Source organism: Puma concolor, chromosome E1 (assembly GCF_028749965.1).
Source record: "Puma concolor isolate L17-30 chromosome E1, mPumCon1.1.hap2, whole genome shotgun sequence".
Taxonomy (NCBI): domain Eukaryota; kingdom Metazoa; phylum Chordata; class Mammalia; order Carnivora; family Felidae; genus Puma; species Puma concolor.
Window position 1 is genome coordinate 45,051,083 of NC_141680.1, and position 20,121 is coordinate 45,071,203.

General features: G+C 48.5%; 2 protein-coding genes across 3 annotated transcripts in view; both read right to left on the reverse strand.

The window, feature by feature from the left end:
* Positions 1-336: 336 nt before the first annotated feature.
* LOC147574407 (Golgi SNAP receptor complex member 2-like) lies at positions 337-19,408 on the reverse strand. Of its 2 annotated transcripts, XM_086685523.1 has the most exons (6): positions 18,895-19,408; positions 12,523-12,587; positions 10,642-10,750; positions 9,688-9,820; positions 7,148-7,288; positions 337-3,708 (listed from the first exon to the last, which is right to left on the reverse strand). In XM_086685523.1, the coding sequence occupies exons 1-6, from the start codon at positions 19,194-19,196 to the stop codon at positions 3,547-3,549; spliced, it is 912 nt and encodes a 303-aa protein (XP_086541649.1). In that variant the 5' UTR covers positions 19,197-19,408; the 3' UTR covers positions 337-3,546. The 2 variants fall into 2 exon arrangements, with proteins under 2 accessions (XP_086541649.1, XP_086541650.1); XM_086685524.1 differs by lacking the exon at positions 7,148-7,288.
* LOC147574408 (pleckstrin homology domain-containing family M member 1-like) overlaps positions 19,246-20,121 on the reverse strand; it is a 34,056-nt gene continuing 33,180 nt past the window's right edge. Inside the window, exon 10 of the mRNA XM_086685467.1 lies at positions 19,246-19,528. Coding sequence (XP_086541593.1) covers positions 19,246-19,528 — 283 coding nt within the window. The remainder of the gene's footprint in view (positions 19,529-20,121) is intronic.

The following is a 20,121-nucleotide window of genomic DNA, read 5'->3' on the forward strand; positions in this document are numbered from 1 at the left end:
GGTTTGTGAAGGGCAGAGGGACGGCCCAGGAGACTAATCATACCTGACTTCCATGAAGGGCCACAGACAAGCAAGAGGTATTAAGGGTTTTCCTCTGAGGAAAGGACACCCCCAATCCCCCAGTTAGACAGTAACAGACCATGTTTTTCTTTGCTTCAGCTGCTGGGGCTCAAAACTAAGCCCAGAACAGTTTTGAAAGGGTTTCATGACTTGCATTTGGGTTACTTTTTCTTGGTAATGACATTCTGCTCTGATTTGTTCTTGGTCCTTATTTCTCCCTATTTCACTGTTTTAGTTACTTCCTATAAGCCTCTTCAAATCTTTTCTGGAATCAGATAGGATATAAACAAATAAGACTTTATTTTGGACTTGATAAGTTTTGCTCTTACACATATATGCCCAGCTAGTTAAGCGTAGATTTTCAAATGATATCATCTTTAAGACAAAAGCCTTCTGTCGAAAAGACAAGAAAATACACACATCAGAATTACCTTAGAGACTCAAAAAAACACTAATTTAAAAGGTTTGGGGACACCTGGGTGGCTCAGTCAGTTAAGCGCCTGACTTTGGCTCAGGTCATGATCTCACCGTTTGTGAGTTCGAGCCCCGTGTCGGGCTCTGTGTTGACAGCTTGGAGCCTGCTTTAGATTCTGGGTCTCCCCTCTCTCTCTCTGCCCCCTGCCCCCTGCACTCATGCTCTCAAAAATGAATAAACGTTAAAAAAAAATAAAAAATAAAAAATTAGGTTTGGGATAGGCCCAGGAATCTAATTTTAAAAAAGTTTCCCAGCTGCTTCTAAGGCAGCCAGCCTAGCCCCTGGCCATGGAGCAGTGTTTGAGAATCTCTGGCCTGGACACAAAAAAACATTTGTTTTAGTTACAAAATAGAATTTCCTAAATAAAATAACTCTCAACTTTATTTAACTGATGTGTTTCCAAAACAATGGGTGTAAGTCCAAATCTGCAATTCACACCCACTTAAATTCATTAGGGCAAAAGACTGGTAAAAACCCAGCAGTGAAGCCTCCTATAAAATCAAGACTCCCCAACTTACTGGGGTCTTTTGAGTTTGGTCTTTCTTAAGGTGGTCATACCTGGAGGAAACTTCCATGGAATGAAGATATTCCCAAGTTCCTTGACAACCCACCTGTCTTCATCTGCAACAGGTGCACCCAAATCCTGCACAAGGTCACAGACGCTGTGCACCGGAGATTCTTGCACCAGCATGACCTAAGACTTCACCCCAGGTCCACTAGATGGTGCTCTTTCCTTGGCCTGGAACCCTTCCCTACACTCTGGGGGGGAGGGGGGAGGGAGGGCGTTGGTGCTGTAGAAACAGTAGAACCCTCGTTAGGCCGAGGTATGTTTCTCACAGGACACTGAAAGCCAGCTCAGGCCATCTCCAGACACACTGGCTGCTGTTCCCTAGCCCCAAGTGGTAAAGACCCACGAACTGCCTGCATAACTTTCATTACAAAGCAGGGAGAATGGCTCTGAGGGTACGGCAGGATGGAAAGCCTTCTCCTGGTTCATCAAGACCAGCAATCGCTATAAAGACAAGTGTGGAAATACACTGGTATATGCTACAAATAGATAGATCACATCAGCCAATGGAGGGTGGGGTGCTAGTTTCTGCCCCCTAGAGTTCAGGTCCACATGGCTTAGTTGCTCCATATATACCTTCCTCTGAAATACGATCTCTGGCAGGATCCTCAGATGCCCAGGGATAGGACAACGGGTCTGCGCAATTTAAAAATCCATGTTTTGGAACCCTTTTTATGGACTGCAGAGATCCCTGCGCTGACAGGGGTGCTGGGGGTGATGGAAATTTCACCTCCCCAAAGCCAGACCTAGGTCGGAAGACACCTTGACCCCTCTGTATACCCTTCAGTCCACCGTTCTCACTCTGGCAAGGCCCTCAATCCTTTCATGATGGAGTCATAGATTCCCCCTTCCTTGGAAAGCCACGGCCCCTGTTCAGCCCAGAGGGGAAGCAGCGACGGAAAGCCCACCAAGTGTGAAATCAGCACCCAAGAAACTCCCATTAAAAGATCTGCGACCATTAAGAAACGTTCACCAGAAGGTATGCCAGAAAAGACCAATATTGCTCCAGCAACAGGTGGGAAGTAACTAAGGGAGGTGGGATGGGACACACAGAAAAGGGAAAGAAGACCGAAGACAGTCCAAGTGACAAAAAATAAACACACGAAGTAGGCGGAGCACGACAATCACAGGTGGAGTTAATACTGACCAGGTTTCCAGTTCTTCTGGGAAATTCTGAGATTGTTTTGTCTTGCCATAAGGCCACTGAGCCTACGGCTGTAGGGCCTGTGACAGATGAAAACACATGCTAACCAAGTCTTTCTAGGATTCGCAGCGCTCGATCGCAACAGAGAGGCTGGCTTTACGATAAATTCCACAACGCACCAGGTCCTGGTACAGCCTTAATCTGGGGTTGGTCAGAGAAGGGAAAAGTGCCTGGTCCCTGAGATCAGAGACTCTCAGGACACCCGGGACGTCTCCAGGGTGGTGTCAGCCCACACCGGCTGGGTGGAATGGGGGCTTGGCTGGCAGCTGCTAATGGATTTCAGGGGAGGAAAGAGAGCAAAGAATCAGACACCAAAAGTAGAGGAGATGCCGTAATGGACACATCACGGCAACGTTCTCCGGGCCAAAGGCCCACCAGAGCCCGGGCAGGATGCCAGGCCAGTTCTAGAACCACAAAAGCCAATCATTCTGTTCACCACTGGGAAAAAAAATCAGTGATGGGGGTCTTCAGCCTCAAGACTGAACACTCTCAGGGAATAACACTGGCCTTGCTTTAGAAGGAGAAACACCCAACAGCCCTAATGTGGAAAATCTTACTCGCTGTCTGCAGTGGCATCGGTGCCTCTGCTTCCTCTAGGTAGTGGCTTCCAGGGAAGGGTGACAAGTACCAGCAATTAGTCATCTGCATGTCACTGGGGGGAGGGGGCACAAGAGCATGGAAATCCATCTGTTATAATGACGCAGGAAAGCAGGCCTCTCTCCCCTCCTTTTGGCTTCTGCGCTGGGTTATCCGCGAGGAGCCAGAGAGGCCAAATGATGCCAAAGTGCAATGATGTCCTATGTGCAAGGCTCGCTATTGAAAGCCTTCCCGGGGCGAGCATCAGCTACGTGGACAAGAACAGCAAAACCATTCTTTCCCTCCCTCTTCTTTCTTCACCCCTTACCCTTACATCACTTCCACCCCTAGTGAGGGCGAGAGAGGGCGAGAGAGGGCGAGACAGAGCGAGAGCGAGAGCGAGAGAGAGAGGAGATACTCTCATTTCCTTAGGACCATGCATCTTGGTAGCATTCGCTTCCCCTCCAAGGTGTTACAGGAAACAGAGCAGGTCTGAAGCTCCCGCTACGTTACAGATCACGATGACTCCCAGTGGTCTTCACAGTTAAGAAGGGCATACATTTAAGAAGGCAGCCTCTGGGCCCCCCTCTCTCTTTCACGCACACACACTCACACAGACTCTCGCACGGTGGGAACGACGCTCAGCCGCGGGGCAGGGCTGGCTCATGTCAGGTACTGCACCACGAGGAACATGACCACACAGGTGAGAAGCATGCCACCGATCATGAAGTACTTATCCTGGAAAGCCCGCTTCTCAGTGAGCCGCGTCACGGTGTTGGACAAGCCCAGCATGTTGGCAATGTCAAGGATCTTCTTCTGAGTCCCCTGGAGCGGACGAGAAAAGAAGGAAACACAAAGGTCAGCTCCGTTTGCCAAGGAATGGGACTTCTCCTAGAGACAGTCTCTTGGTCATACCTAAAAGCATAAGCAGCATCAATCCACTCTGTGGTCAAATGACTTTTGATCAAGGTACCGGAGCAAAGCAAGGAGGAAAGAAAAGCCTTTTCCACAAATGTGCAGGAATGATGGACCCTAGTACATATATATATCGTGGACATATATACATACATGTCTCATATGTACCATACACATGTCTGTAAGAAGATCCTCAGTTCCTATCATACACAAAAATTAATTTGAGATGGATCACAGAATTAAACATAAAGCTTCGAAAGGAAAACACAGCAGAATGAAACAACCCAGGTGTACATCCACCAGAGAATGGATAGACCACTTATAGTGTATCTGTACAATGGGATATACTACTTGGCAATAAAAAGGACCTAATTACCAACTTGCAACAGTATGAATGAGCCTGGAAAACATTCCTGAGAGGAAGAAGCCGCTCTTGGTAATACATTTATATGAAGTCCACTAACAGGCAAAGCTACTCTACAGTGAGATAAATCAGAACGGTGGTTGCCTGGAAGGAAGGCAGGCAGGCTGGCTGGGAAAGCATGAGGGATTGTCCGGGGGCAATGAAGATGGTCTACGTCTTGACAGCAGTGTGAGTCACAAAGGTATATGCATCTGTCAAAATTCAATGACCCCCATGAATTAGATCCGTACGCCTACTGTATGTACGTTACACCTCAAGAGAAAATTTTAAAATGAGAATGTTTTTCATATTTTTAAAAAAGGAAACCTCAGAAAACTTTTCCTCTGCTCCCTGACACCCAACTCCTGGCTATCGGCCCGTTCACTGTGTGGAACACAGTGGGATTCTGCTGCGTCTAACGTGTGGGTCAATGTCCATGTTCGCGAGAGGGTCTGAAGCGGGTGACGTGGAACGACCGTCACCAACACAATGACCCCTTGTATACGTGCCATCAAGACCAAAAGAGTATTTTACTCCTAAATCAACAGCCCACAGCACTCAGCCTGCCCTTCCTCTCTGCTTTCCAATTTTTGTTCTTAAGAACACTTGACTGCTCACGAAGTGGCAAGTATAAACAGATGCTGGGCAGACCCCAACTCGCTTCCACACACGTGGCCCATCAGGATGGACGGCATCTAACCTCATGCCCCACGTTCAGTTTTTAAATGAACAACACATTAACGAGCAAGACAGAAGAGGCAGAAGTGAAAACAGCATGAGGCATCACGGACAGGCACTCGAACCCTGGGTTCAGCCCAGTGACGAACAAGCCTCCCCGGAAGAGATCTTTCGGGTCAAACTTTACCGCTGCCAGCGGAGGCCAGAGACATGTTTTTGCAACGACAGTGATGGTGAAATTTAGGCTCTTGCTAAAGATTCTGGTTAGCTCTGGGGCGCCTGGGTGGCTCAATCAGTTAAGCGTCCGCCTCGTGATCTCGGCTCAGGTCACGATCTCACGGTTTGTGAGATCGAGCCCCACACCGGGCTCTGCGCTGACACCTCGGGGCCTGCTTGGGAGTCTGTCTCTCTCTGCTCCTCCCCCACTTGCACGCACACCCTAAGTAAATTATAAGTAAACTCTAAAAAAAAAAAAAAAAAAAGATTCTGCTTAGCTCTGAAGGCAGATTATTTCATCCCTGCATGTAATACAAGTACCCAGCTTCTAAAATCACCTGAAAATTAACATAAATTTCAAAAAATGTATTCCTTTCCAGCCACAAATTTCCACCAGCCACGGCCCAGCAACTTCGCTCCTTTTAATGGTTTAGGCAGGAGTGGGGTGGGAGGAGGATGGAGAGAATCAAGACCAAAAGGCGGGTAGGTAGCAGCGGGTGTACAGAGGAAACTGAATTAGAAACCTCACGTTCCGACCCCAACCGCCTCACTGGGCTGCCCTGCGCGTCCTTCTGGGGACAGCACAGGGGCAGATGCCGCTGAGACTCCGCAGTGATATCAGACTTTGATAGGAAGCGAACATTCGCTTTCGCAATAAGCTCTAACCCCCCACTGGGTCGACGTCAGTGCGACACGAGGAGGCTTGTCCTAAAAGGGTTTTACTGTTTTCCCGAGATATGGGCAATTTTCTAAAGAAAGGGCAGATTAATCATCACGTATCAGTTCAGATTACAGCAGGTGGCCGTTCAGAAAGAGGGGCACCCACGAAGCTGTTGGAGACACACTTCCAGACCACCAGAAGCACCACGGCCGGCAGCAGGGCGTGAGGGTCACTTGCGGGCTGCCTGATCTTCTCCCTGGTGACGGCGGCAGGGGCTGTGCGGCAATGTACTGAAGTCCCGCGGGGCTGACGGGCTCAACGCGGTCCAACAAAAACTAAGATAAATCTCACGCTTCCGAGTGACTGTTTCTCACAGCTCAGTGGCTGGGAGTGCTGCGTTCACAGGGGACCACACCCTGATAATAGGCACAGCCCACACCCCATTATCCATTAGAGCTGATACAGGAAAAGGGCTGAGGCTGAAACATCATGACTGACATCAGAATCTGTGTAATGTTTCTGTAAACCACTCCCAGGGGGTTTGAGCCTCGGCCAGTGGGGCGGGGCTTCTAGGAATACCTGGGACTACAGAGAGGGCAGCTGCTACGGGCCAGCCCAGATGCTCTAGAAGCCCTTCTGTGCCTGCGGCTAGTCAACCCAGGCAGCCCTCCGGCCCCGCCCACAGGGGCTCAGTTACAAGAGCACAAAAGGTCTCCGGGCGCCTGGGTGGCGCAGTCGGTTAAGCGTCCGACTTCAGCCAGGTCACGATCTCGCGGTCTGTGAGTTCGAGCCCCGCGTCAGGCTCTGGGCTGATGGCTCAGAGCCTGGAGCCTGTTTCCGATTCTGTGTCTCCCTCTCTCTCTGCCCCTCCCCCGTTCATGCTCTGTCTCTCTCTGTCCCAAAAATAAATAAACGTTGAAAAAAAAAATTTTTTTAAAGAGCACAAAAGGTCTCGGCTATCAGGTGGTCGGCCGGAGGGGCTCTCCGGGAAACCACGTGAGGGCGAGGGGCCACGTGTGGCCACGTGTGCCTTCTCAGAATCGTGCATTCTGTAATTTCGGCAGTTGTGGGATTTCTTGGTCTCAGTGGTGCCTATCGTAGCAGCCACTTTCATGGTAAGTTCAGTAAACGGAAAAAGACCCAGATACCAAGTGATGCCAAATTATGGTTCGTCGCAAGCACAAGTAGCAGCTGCGGGCGAAGGGAAGGTGGTCACTTGTGGACTCCTCATACTTCAGCTCCAAAAGAAAGGACCCCAGACTCAGGGCTCTGTCTCACCACCAAAGTAACAAAACGCGAGGATACGTAACCAAGACGTCAACGCGGGTACCCAACTGGTGGATGAGGCCAGAACGAAGGGCCTCCTCCCTGTCCCCCAGAAAAGCCCCCACCTTCAAGGTCAGTCTCTGGGCCCTCAGTCCGTCCAGCATACTGTGCCCGCCTCCGGTGAGGTCGTCCATGCCATGGTGAATTTTCTGGAGGGAGGAGTTGAAATGCAGCGAGCTATCCATTGGGATGGTCGTGTCGGAGTCCTGTGAAAGAGACGCAGGCACAGGATTAGCTCTGCCGCCTGGTCAGCTCCTGGGGTCCCAGCGGGTCTGACTGCTCCGCCTGTCGGCCAAGGCCAAGCCAGAGAGACAGCCAGATGCACACGGCCTGTGAATTCCTGCCTCTCCACCATGACCACCACTTAAGAAGGAACATCAGTCCTGCAAGGTCTTGCTGGGCTTCTCCTGAAGGCTTTCTCTGACTACTCCCCTATTAACTTAGCTTGTTCCAAATGTTCCTTTCCTTGGCTTTCCCTTAACACAGTATTACAGGTTTGCTTTTGTTCTGCAGCTGTTTTATCTACAGCTGTCGCTGCACTTAGACGGAGTCTGACTAAGGACAAAGGAGACGAAGGCCTAATGGGTAGTCGGGATGGGACAATTCTCCTCAGCGGTCCAGAAAGGGCTGTAAAGAAATGAAGGAAGAAAAAAACTGACACCGATCAAGTACTTTCCACCCTGATGCCCATTACCCTAAGCTCACTTAATCCTTATCCTAACGTTATAACACAGTTACTGTACTATCCCCATTTTAGAGGTGAAGAAACTGAAGCTCAGAGAGGTCTAAGATCACACAGAGCTGTTCAGTCCAGCGGGGCCTGTATCTCACTACTGAGTGCAGAGCCGGCCCTCTTAACCATCCTGTGGGAAGAAACACTGAGACTGGCCTCAGGGCTCTAAGTTTACACCAGAAGCGGACTGGATACAGAAGGCAGTCAGGACTGGCCATAGTTCCCTTCTTTCCCGCCTCCCGACAATCGCACATTCTTCTGCCATGCACGGTCATTCTCCCCTCTTTCAATCACCACGAAGAGGTTCAACCACCTCTTCCTTGCTGCATACGTTCAGAATCACTTTTCATGCACCTGCTCTCAGTGCCCCCTGCTAACACGGGAGCGTTTCGAGAAGCAGGCGGGGACCACAGCTTTTCACTTTTTCACAAGCTTTACTTTCACAAGCATCTTCAACAATGTTCTGCATACAGCTAATGCTCAGTGGGTCACAAGACTCCAGTGTTTGAACGAATCAAAGAGAGGCTTCTCTTCATTCGACAAGCGTTTATTGAGTGCCTTCTGTATACAAATCGTTCTTACCCTTCCGCCTGAAAGGGTAGACCTAATTGGGCATTATCACTCAGAAAAACATACCATAGTTCCAGCTCACAGAGTGACCGGCAAGAAGTTCATTTGGCAAAGTCAACTTTGATTAAGGGGCACTGCGTGCAGAGCACCGCACCGAGCTGATATGCAAACAAAAGAATTCTGAGCGACCATCCCTGACCTAAAAGAGGTCTGAGTACCCAATGCCATAGTGATCAAAAGCCCACACACCTTTTGGCATGTTGTAGAGTTCATTACACTTTTGAAAGGCAGCTATGAAAACTTGAAACTACCGAAAGGAAGGAAGGAAGGAAGGAAGGAAGGAAGGAAGGAAGACAGACAGCTGTGCCTACCACTATGCCTCCAACACGTCCTCATCACACTTCTGAACTGTTAATCAGTGTTACTTGACTGCTTACTCTAGAGAAGCAGAAACTACACAGGCACATTCTGAAACACTCGGGGAAATTTGCCGCAAGTGTGGACACAGCAGAGAGACTTAAGCATCTGTGAAACGTGGGCTGATTTGAATTCTGAGGGCAGGCTTAGAGAGCTAAGACCTCTTTAGAAAATGAACCTCTCTGTTAAAACAAAACAACCCAAAACCCACCTCACTTGGTGGAAATACATTATAAGGGACCTGAAAAAGGCCAGTGTGTCCTCTAGCCATCAACAGCTATGTGCAGGAATGGATCCTATTAAGACCGAGGGGCAGGGGCAAGGGTCTCCCAAAAACCAAACATGCACACCAACCAGGCCACTTTCGAACAGGCTCAAGTCAAGCAATCCATCCAAAACAAAAGACCTGTTAACAAATTCCTCCAAATTGCTGCTCAGATTTGGGGCAAAAACATTTTAAGGCATCTGACACGGGAACCACACACATACACAGCACGGTGGCAAGTGCCTGCAGGCAGCTTTGAAATGCTGCCCCTCGTGACAAATGGTTTCCGTTCTCATCATCTGTCTCTACCTGATCAGAAACCGTTTCCACCATGGGAACTTCCACCTCTCAGTCAAACCCAGGTCATTTTCACCCCTGCCCACTCCTTCACTTTAACTGCTTCCACTTCGGGTTTTCGTGTTAGAGAAGGAGGTTCCCTGTCTAGGTCTAGTGTCTGTGGCAAGGCACAAAGCCCACTGTTACTTCCAGTCGATCGGCTGCGGACACCCCCTACAAAGATGAAGCTCCAGGACCCGAGTTTCAGTGGCGACGAGCTGCCGAGTGCCTGTGGACACTGCCCCCCCACCCCCTCCCGCCCCCCAACCAGGAGCCTGGCTTACGTTAGTGGTGAAGGTTCGAGACAGAAGTTCCTCTCGCTGTCTCTCCTGCTGCTCCCTGGCGTATCGCCGATGCTGGAAGTTTCTGAGAGCAGTCTGCAGGTGCTGGACATCACACTTTAACTGGTCAACACGACTGGAATTGATGGAGACAGAGATTACATTCCAGAAACCCAGGGCCGCACATTCTGAGCGGCCAGCCTTCGTATTCAAGAAAGATGCTTCCTTACTTCTCCCTACACCACTGCATGCTGTCCCCACCAAAATGATCTGATTTTGATCACTGATGTTGAAAACAAAGAAGCGGCCTGTGGTTAAAGTACGGTTGTAGCACAAGAGATCCCAACAGCTTTACTTAAGCATCTGCTGGTCTCTGATTCTGGATGCATGACAGGGAACAGGTGACAGGAAGCAGGCTCAACGACCTCTCCCTGACCTGCCACGGATTATATCGCTTTTCAAGAAGGAGCCCAAGGGCACCTTTCGAGTAAAGCAACAACAAAGTTTCATAAGAACTTTTGGGAGCAGGGGCTGGGCTGGAGGTGGTGAGGGTTTTCATTTGAATTTCATGGCGGAGTATCAAATGTTAGATCAGTTATTTCATTATAAATCGGCTGACTGAAGTGATTAAGGGCAAGATTTCATCTCAATCCAAGAATGCAGCAGGAACCAGAGGGCAGTGCACACCTCCCTGGCTGCTGGAGGCTTCAAGTAAGGCCACGGGTCTGGCCAGAAAAACGGTATTGGAGGCAAAATTTCAAAATGACCCAATGTAAGGAGACACAGGCTTCTGAGCCCCTAACCTCACAGGCTTTTTATTTTCAGGAAATATCATTGAAACGAAACCGTGCCCTTTAGAGGGACTCCATCTTCACAGAGTCTCAGTTTTTCAATGTGTAAATGGATTTTCAGAATATCTGACAGCCTCCCCTGGACAAGAGGCGTCACAACACTCACAGTTTGGCATTCTGTCTTTTGTTCGGGGGCTCCTTGCTGGACAGAATCTCCAGACGTTCTAGATGGCTGAATATCTGGTCAATGCTTGCTTGGATTTCGTTTTCTACTACTGCACAAAAGAGAAAAAAAGAGTAATTGCTGGAAAAGAGACAGCTTAAATTAGAATGATACAATAAACATGTCTTTTTCCATATCCAATAAATTCAAAGAAACCCATTCGAAAAGGAGAAAAACGCATATCGTACTGAATAATGGAAAAAAATTCAAGTGATACGGATTCTGTAAATGTCGCTCTAAACACACACACGCATATATACATGTAGCTGTTAATGTCATAGCAATGCCAATTGTTTAAAAAGCTACAGATAAGTCTGTAGAAATACATTTCCTGCCTTTAGAAAATACAATGAATATTTGGGTTGTCCAAATAAAATATTTTAAGCAAAATGCAGTATCTTCTGAAACAGAATGAGGTCTCTTTTCCTTTGAGATTATTCTCAGATACGAGTTAGAAATATCTAGTAAGAAGGCTGCCAATTGAATTCCCTACAGTAATGAGGTTAAAAGAAAAAAAAGCACAAAGGGGAAGATTAGTGTGTGAAACACAGGGAAGAGCTCCCTTGAGGCTTTCCATAAGGACGGGCAGGCTGATGCTGGAATCCCCAAAATAGACTGAATATCACTAGGAAAGGCCCAGGAAAGAATCCACAGAGGTAAAGATATGATAAATACAGTCATTTTCCTTATCCCTCTTGATAAACAGTCAACATGGCCTCTTTTCCATTTCTAATCATGTGACAGTGAGACTGCTGGGAAGGCAAACAAAGCAGATGGATAGGAACTAAACCGCGTACAAAAAGGGCACCCAGGGGGGCGTCTGGGTGGCTCAGTCGGTTAAGCATCCGACTGTGCCCGACTGCTGATTGCAGCACAGGTTGCGGTCTCACGGTTCGTGGGATCGAGCCCCACACCAGGGTCTCTGACAGCTCAGAGCCTGTTTGGGATTCTCTCTCTCTCTCTCCCTCTCTCTCTGCCCCTCCCCTGCTTGTGTGCTCTCTCTCTCTCTCAAATAAATAAATAAATAAACAAACAAACAAACAAACAAACAAACAAACATTAACCAAAAAAAAAGGTACCCAGATTGCTTCTTGCCCAATAAAGACACGACAGTAAAGAAGCAATGTGACCCTCCTAGGCCAACCTGCAGCAGCTAACATATGCACTCTAGATTAGAACAGGGTGGGGCACAGAACCCAGAAAAGAGATGCTTTCGATGCTCCGAAAAGGAGGCATGAGCAAACAGAAAAGGGCATGAGGACAGCCAGGTGGGGAGGTGAACGGGTGGCTTCAGCAACGTGTGGGCAACCAGTGGCATCTGTTGTGGCCAGCTCAGAGAAAGGACCTTTTCTGGCCAACAGAAAACTGTAAAACAGAAAGCAGCACTCTTCTCAAACGAAACCACAGTGTGGGAACTACACTAATTAATGTTGCTATTCGTTTCTGAATAATCCTCCTAAAAAGCCACCGTTCTCAGCTCAGAAGAAATGACCAATTCCAGTTAAACATCTCTGAGTTTGTACGGAGTACATTCCTCCCAGGGCTCGGTAATTAGATTAAGACAGAGGAGAGGAGGTCCATTCCCACAGGGCCCTGTCAGGGTGAGTTGAGGGGTAATGGGGGATAAGGCCTGTGGGATTCCACGGGGCGCAATGAGAGAAGTCAGAGGCTTTGCCAGAGGGTTTTTCTGTCCACCCCTAACAACAGAACTCCTTCGGCATGGAATCATTAAGCCCCTGAGGCAGCAAGGCGGTCAGGAAACCCAGCCCATTAGCATCGTGTCATCGGGAGAAAGGACTCTGCTCTCCATAGTTAATTACTCACAGTGCAGAGACTGCGTGTCCGCGGTCTCCAGGCGTCCCACGTGAGACTGGATCTCGTGGACCTGCCTATCCAAGGAAGAGAGAGGAAATGAGTGAGACAGGAGTCATCGACAGTGCTTCGGTCAGGAAAGACAAACTTTCTGATGCCAACGTGTAACTGATTTAAATCGACAGCATCACTGAACTGTAAACTTTGTTAAGTGGCACTTGAGGCCACATGTTTTGGCCCGGTTTCTAATATTTTACCATGAATATTAATAAGAACACTAACTTACTTCGTAACACTAACAGGCGGCGCTTACTAAGTGCCTGCCACATCGGAGACATTCTGCAAAGTCAATAACCCTATGCGGAAAGGACCATTATCATCTCCGTTTTATAAATAAGACAACCGAAGCCCAGAAAGGTTATGTAACTTGTTCAAGGTCACACAGCAAGTGATAAACCTCAATCCGGACCCAGCCAATCCCACTCTCTGTTCTTTGACCCGATGTGCTGAGCGCTGGTCTGTACTAGGGAGAGTCAAAGGGCAAGAAAGATATAATCCTTGTCCTTGAGAAACAATGTAATTAGGAACGACAGGCCAGAGAGACATGACAAGTCCCAAGAAGATTTAGGGGAACATCACTACATGTAAGTGTAAACAAAAAGGAAGCCGAGGGGCTCCGCGCAGTGGCGTGGTGCCAAGGAAACGTAAGAAAATAAGAGTAAAAGCTGGCGGAACCCGGTGGCGTCAAGTGAGTTCTAAAGAGCACTCTGAAGACGGAAGCTTGACCTGATGAGGGAAGAGATGAAGAAAAGGATCGGCAAAAAGGCACGTGGATTACAAGCAGGTGGGCCTGCCCGGAAGTGAGTAGGGGTCGGAGGGGAGAAGGGATGAGGCGATCAGTGCGAGAAAACTATCAGAGGAAGGTCCTGAAAGACGGGGATGTCCCGTCCGGTAAAGGCCTTTCCCTGGCAATCCCAGGCGAGTGCCACCTCATTGGGAAATGCGACACCGTACCCTGGCTCGCCAGCGTGGTCTCAGGTGGCGGGCCCTAGCGTGCTCTCCGGAGGCTCCTCGGGGCTTGACCAAGGTCACCCCCAGAGCCCTTCCTAGCAGTCATCTGAGATCAGTTCTGGAATACTGCCTATGCTACCCCAACAACGGGCTCCTGGTGCTTCCGGTCTCTCACATCAGAGCCACAGGAAAGCAGTCTGCTGAGCAACTATATCACCTCCAACCCTTGAGGGAAAGGTCAGTAACCAGCCTCCACCATGAGCACCACAATCTGTGAACCCAAATTTACCAATGCAAGCCAGAAGCCCAAACTGGGTTTCAACTCTGTCTTGTCTTTTCCAGGGCTTTCCTGCGGACTCTAAACATGACCCACGGCACCAGAAGCAAGGCCAGCGCTCTACTGAGTCTGAGCGCACCTGGGTAAGACCCACGGCCCTGAAAGGAAACTAGAAATCACCACTAGAGATGGAGGGACCAGACTGCTCCTCCGGTAAGATAGGTCGTGATAGTGTAGAATGAGGGCACGTGGAGGTACGGAGGTAGATGGAGGAACACAGCTTGAGTTAACCAACATCTGGGTCAGGGTAACCACAGAGACAGCAAGAGGACTGCACGGCGACGCCAATGGGAAGACAATTCGGATTTTACCGAAGGCCTGCACGTAGGCCATGAGGTAAGTTGTCAATGGCAGCTTCATAGAGCAAATGTGAAAATTAGCAGTATTGACAGGAACGGGAACAGAAGAAAAAAGGGAGGGGGGCAGGGGGCAAAGAGTATCCAAGACAACTCTGAATCAAGTATGAGAGGGATGGCCTGGTCCACCTGCTATGAGGACTTATGACAAAGCCATAATAACAACACAAAACCAAACAAAACAACATCATTGCAGTGCGGAGACAGACAAACCCTAACCCTGACCCAGGAGCAAAGAATAGAGTCCAGACACAAAAAGAAACGCAAGATGGTTTAAAGCCCAAATGTAAAAGGCAAGGCTTCAAAATTTTCTGGAGAAAATACAGGAATGCATACTATGACTTCAGGTTGAAGAAGAATTTCCTAAACAAGGCAAAAAACAATACTGTCCCCCAAACCACACACACCACAAGACTCGTCAATTTGACTACATTAAAACAAAACACCTGTCTACACCAAAGACGCTCTAAAAAAATAAAAAGACAGGCAGAGACTGGAAGATACCCGCGGCAGATAAGAAAGGACTAATGTCTAGAGTATATTAAAAAATGCTGCAAATCAACAGGAAAAGTCAAAGCACTTTTGTAAAATGGGCAAAGAGCAAATGACAGAAAAGAAAACCCAAACATATCTGTATCTATATCTATATCCATATCTACATCTATATCTATATCTATTATTCCACTTGACTAGTAATCAGAAGAATGCAAAGTCAAAATAATGAGATAGTACATTTCTCCCATGGATTGACAAATACTTTAAACTTTAAGGACGAGGGCTTCATGGCAGGCTAAATAATGGTACCCAAGGGATGCTAGCAAAGATTTCCAGCATTCTACCACAGGACTGCCTTCAGCTCTACGTTTTGTTCAAGATTTTTTAACAAACCAACTTACGTTGATGACATTTGCACATCACTCTGTGCTAATGAGCCTAGGTTAGGATGTTGTACCACAAAACAAATAGTAATATTTTCATTTAGGCTAAAATAGTAAGATGAAATTTGTCAGGGATGAAAAGCATTCCCACTTAAGACTTTTTTAAAAAGTCCCCAATGTACAATATCAAGTGGCATTCCATCCTGGGAGCTGTCTGTTAAAGGCCCCTATTAAAGACTTCCCCTGATGGAAGATGGATGAAGAGGATGACCGGGAAAGAGTCTAGAAGTCAAGTCATGAAGAGGAATGGTCAAAAGAGCTAGTGATAATAAGCCTGTGAGAAGAAAAGAAAAGAAAAGAAAAGAAAAGAAAAGAAAAGAAAAGAGAAAAAAGAAAAAAGAAAAAAAAATTCCATTAAAATGGGGCAGCTGGTGCTTTTCAATTACGTAGAGCTGACATACAGGCAGAGGAATGGGCTCATTCTCCACTGCGGCTCCTGAAGGGAGAGCCAGAACCAAGAGCCCCATTCAAGAGGGTAGCTTTCAGCTCAACCTGCCCCTCCCCACAAAAACCCCAGAATAATTATGAACTCTCTCTCTTCAAGCAAAGGAAGAAGGGGGGCGCCTGGGTGGCTCAGTCAGTTGAGCGTCGACTCTTGGTAGGCTCAGGTCATGATCTCATGGTTCATGGGTTCGAGCCCCGTGTCGGGCGGGCTCTGCGCTGACAGCTGGGAGCCTGCTTGGGGTTCTCCCTCTCTCTGCGCGCCCCCCCAACTCGTGTTCATTCTCTCTCTAAACTTAAAAAAAAAGAAAAAAAGAAAAAAAGGAAGAAGAAAAAGAGCTCCTGCATGTTTACACACAGGGTACATGAACTGCTTCGGGTTTTATAAAGGGTCTTCCTGACTAAAGGGAGTTGGAATGGAAGATTTTGCCAGTCCCCTCCAATTTTTAAAGTCTATGAGGGCAGGGTGAGAGATGATGGCAACACTCACCCTATAAACACCCTTCTGGTGGCTTATACCGTTTTCTAAGCCAAAATGGACAAACTTTAAAGTTGCAGGGAAACAATACTGACTTCTCCCACCTAAGCTCCGAATGCTCTGAATGAACTAGAAGAGATACGGCCAAGAAAATGATTCCAATCTCTACATTTCATGCCTGGGAGGAAATCAAATGCAAAACAACAAAGCAAGCAGGCATGGCATAGGGGGGACTACTATGTGGCAAGTCTGTTTTAAACCGAACTGGGAATTCAAACAACACACTTGAAGCCAGTAAGGAACAGGTGATGCACAGGCAGGACTTGGGGCGGGCGGGGGAGGGGGGGGGCAGGTGGACACTAGAAACCAGAAGTCTTAGCCCTGTCCAACATGGGGTCCGTGGTGGGCTTAGGTAATGACATCACCAAGCAGAGAGACCTAATAGTAAGAAAACAAGGTCACTGTTGCTGACTAAAAACAAACAAACAAACAAACAAATCCAGTCTGTAGAAATGAAATTGCTTTTTTAAAGTCCATGGAACTACTCTCATCCTTTCATATACACCTATTTTGTATCCATGCTGCCTCTGACCCCTACGAGCAGGGAACAGTTTTAGAGTTAAAAGATACTGGTTGCAAGTTCTGGTCCCACTATGGACTGGCTGAGGAACCAGGAACAAGCCATTTAACTCCTTGGTGCCTCAGTCTCCGATAAAACAGGGTACACACATGAATCAATAATCACAACTATTTAAAGGCTCATAGATCCAAATGCAATATGAAATTGCTGTGTAACCTTTACGGCATCATACAAACATTTGTGGTTGTTTTTGCTTTACTTAAAAGTAGTGGGAACCATCTGGTCATTTTCACCTCACCCACCTTGCCACTTCTACATTTAGCCTCTCACCAGAAGGCAAAATCAAAAAAAGGAAAAACTGGTCTTCAGATAAGGTAACAGTTTTCACACCCAGCTGCTCACCAAAATCACTTGGAGAGCTTGTTAAAAATAGAGCTTCTTGTGCTCCAGACCTACTGAATCGGAAGCTCTAGGGATAGAGGGACCTAGGTGGCTTAGTCGGCTAAGTGTCCGGCTTCAGCTCAGGTCATGATCCCACGATTCGTGGGTTCGAGCCCCGCTTTGGGCTCTGTGCTGACAGCCTGGAGCCTAGAGCCTGCTTCGGACTCTGTAGCTCCCTCTCTCTCTCTCTCCCCCTCCCCCACTCACACTCTAATTCTCAAAAATAAATATTTTTTAAAAAATTAAAACCGCAAAGAATCTCTAGAGATAATAAGGTCCAGGGCACTGAGTGATCCTAGACTATACAGGGGACAAATATAGACACCTCTACAACCACTTGAATATCAAAAATAGAAGCCTGGCCACTTATTCATCTATAAAGTTCATCCTAATGCAGTATTACTTAAGCATAAAATGTTTATTCTGATTTTCACCTCCCCTCCCTCCCCCACTCATTGCTCAGGCAGTTAAGAAGGAGTTTTCAAGATACAGAACTTTCAAGTACTGATTTCATTCCAACGTACTGTCAGGGACATGGCCAGAGATAACCACAAAGTGGGTTCAAAGTTCCAGTAAAATTAAGATGCTCAGTTACTGTTGTGTCAATTCAGCCTCAATCATTAATTTCTGCAACTGCAAAAGTTAATTGCTGACGCTCGCAGGATTGTGTGTTTCCTTTTAAGACACTCAATCACCAGTATCATGAAGCTGAAAGGAGCCTCAAAGTTTATGAGCTCCAAACTAACATTTTATAGATCAGAAAAAGAAGTCTAGAACCAGAACTCCCAGGACTGGTTCAATACTTCAGGGGAAAGACACACTAAAAGATCTGTCCTTTCTTAGTAACACAAAAATAATTCTATTTCATTCCTTTTCCAATGGACTCACAGGTCTGATTATTTAAGTTCCATCATATATATAGATATAAATTTTTTTTTTCTAAAGTCGTCTCCACGCCCAGCTTGAAGCTTAACGCAGGGCTTGAACTCCCCACCCAGAGATCAAGCCGTGAGCTGAGATCAAGAGTCAGATGTCCAACCGACTGAGCCACACAGGCGACCCGTCCCTTCTTATACTTTTTATATGAGAATAGGGCTCCCTATTTTAAAGGGCTCCGTTTTAAAACTGTTACAAAGTAGGTTTTATATTTGCACTCAAACCAAACACTTCATCATTATGGTCTCTGGTATAAACCAAATCAAAAGAAAAGGGAAAAAAGTGTAGCAGCAACAACAGATTAGTGTCAATCAAGAGTTGGGGCCGACGTCATTTAGGAGCTGTGAGTTACAATGAAACTTATTCTGACGACCTTAGCTCAATGATGGCTCTTTCTAAACTAAAGAAGATTCCGTTTGTATTGTTCCTTTACACTCCATCCAATCCTGCCACACCTTAGATTTTTTTCGGACGTCCCTGGGCTCTCCAAGTGAATAGTAAACTAGGTGTAGGGGCCCTGACTCCCACCATCTCTACCAACCCAGAGCAGTGAGTTGGCAGGTGCTGGACAAACAATTTATCATCTGTAAGTGTGACTTTCCCTTCACCTAGTCTACTTAGCAGGTAGTCGCGGCCTCGAAGATCCCATGAGCCGTCCGGCCCAACGTCCCCACGCATCAGGCCGGACCCTCCATCCGCCGCCGACTTGGGCATCCCGCCAGAGACAGAACTTCCGAGCCGCCCCCGGCAGCGCCCCGGCGGAAGGACTCGGCCTCCACACTGGCGGGCGCCCGAGGCCCCAGCCAGGGGAGCCGGCCTCGCCCAGCCTGGCTGCGCCCCCGCCCGTGCCCCGACGCGGCCCTCACTTGTGCGTTTGCTGGTACAGCGGCTCCACGTCGCCGGCCCCGCCGGGTCCGGCCCTGGCTTCCCTGGAACACGTCCTCACGGCCCCCCCGTCCGGCTTCCGGCTACCGGCTCCCGGTCGCAGGACCCGCCCCCTCCTGCCGGCCAGGGCTGCCCCGGCGCGCGCCCTGCCGGTGGTGATGGAGACAGAAGAGGAGGGCGACGGAGAAGAGGCCCGGACAAAAAGGCTAAGGGTAGTCAGAGGCACTGCCGCAGATCGGGGACGAGGAAGCATAGTTGTGGGTAGGGGGGCGGGCTTCGGCATCGAGTCAGGCGTTGACAAGGGCAGTCGGAGAAGTAGGGACGTGAGGTCCTCAGAGCAAAGCTGCAGGAGAGCTGGTGGACACCTGCCATTCCCCAGCCGAGGCAGGCTGGGGGGCTGTTCTCGCTCTGCTTCCCAGTAAACTGCTCAGTTGTGGGTCTGGAGCTTGCGCTCCGCTGGGCTCTTGTGCGCAAGCATCTCCTATGTCAAATATGTGCGGTCCAACCCCCCTCCCCCCATTTATCCTTCCAATAAACTCCCAATGAATGAGTGGTAACCTTGTATCGTGTGCTGTGGGGAAACCGGTTCCTCTTGCCCTCAAGAGAGGTCGCGGTCTAGGAAAGGAAGTGAGATAAGGGTACAAATAAACAGCTGCTTTTTTTTTTTTTTTCAACGTTTTTTATTTATTTTGGGACAGAGAGAGACAGAGCATGAACGGGGGAGGGGCAGAGAGAGAGGGAGACACAGAATCGGAAACAGGCTCCAGGCTCCGAGCCATCAGCCCAAGGGGAGGCTGAGAAACGGAGCTCCTTGCGTCCCCGCCTCGAACCAGAAGGCTGTCACCCTCTCCGCGGGGACTAAAAGTTCCACACCCAGAAAACGGCGAGGGGTCACTGTCTCTCTGTGCAACCTCAGCGCACTAGCTGGCTCTCCCTACCAGTCCTGCATTCACTGGTGCTCTTATCCAGCAGGGCCCAGTGGGTGTGAATAACTCAGCTCTCAAGGCAAGAACGACGCCTCAGTGCATATTTGAAAAGCCAAATCAAGTACACCGGGCTCCGGGGCAGGCGTCGGACTTGGCCTCCCTCGGGCCCAGAAAGCCTTCCTTTCTCCAAACAGCCCCTGCCACCTGGCCTTCCCCGCCCCGCCCCCCGCCCCCACCTCTAGCCCAGCAAAGCCACAGGCTGACACTGCCTCCCAGCGCCCT

Coding starts and splice junctions, on each gene's coding strand:
- LOC147574407 (XM_086685523.1), bottom strand. CDS start 19,196: ATGCCGAAGCCCGCCCCCCTACCCACAACTATGCTTCCTCGTCCCCGA. Junction 12,588..18,894: donor CTGTACCAGCAAACGCACAA/GTGAGGGCCGCG, acceptor TTCCTTGGATAG/GCAGGTCCACGAGATCCAGT. Junction 3,709..7,147: donor CCCAGAGACTGACCTTGAAG/GTGGGGGCTTTT, acceptor CGTCCGCTCCAG/GGGACTCAGAAGAAGATCCT.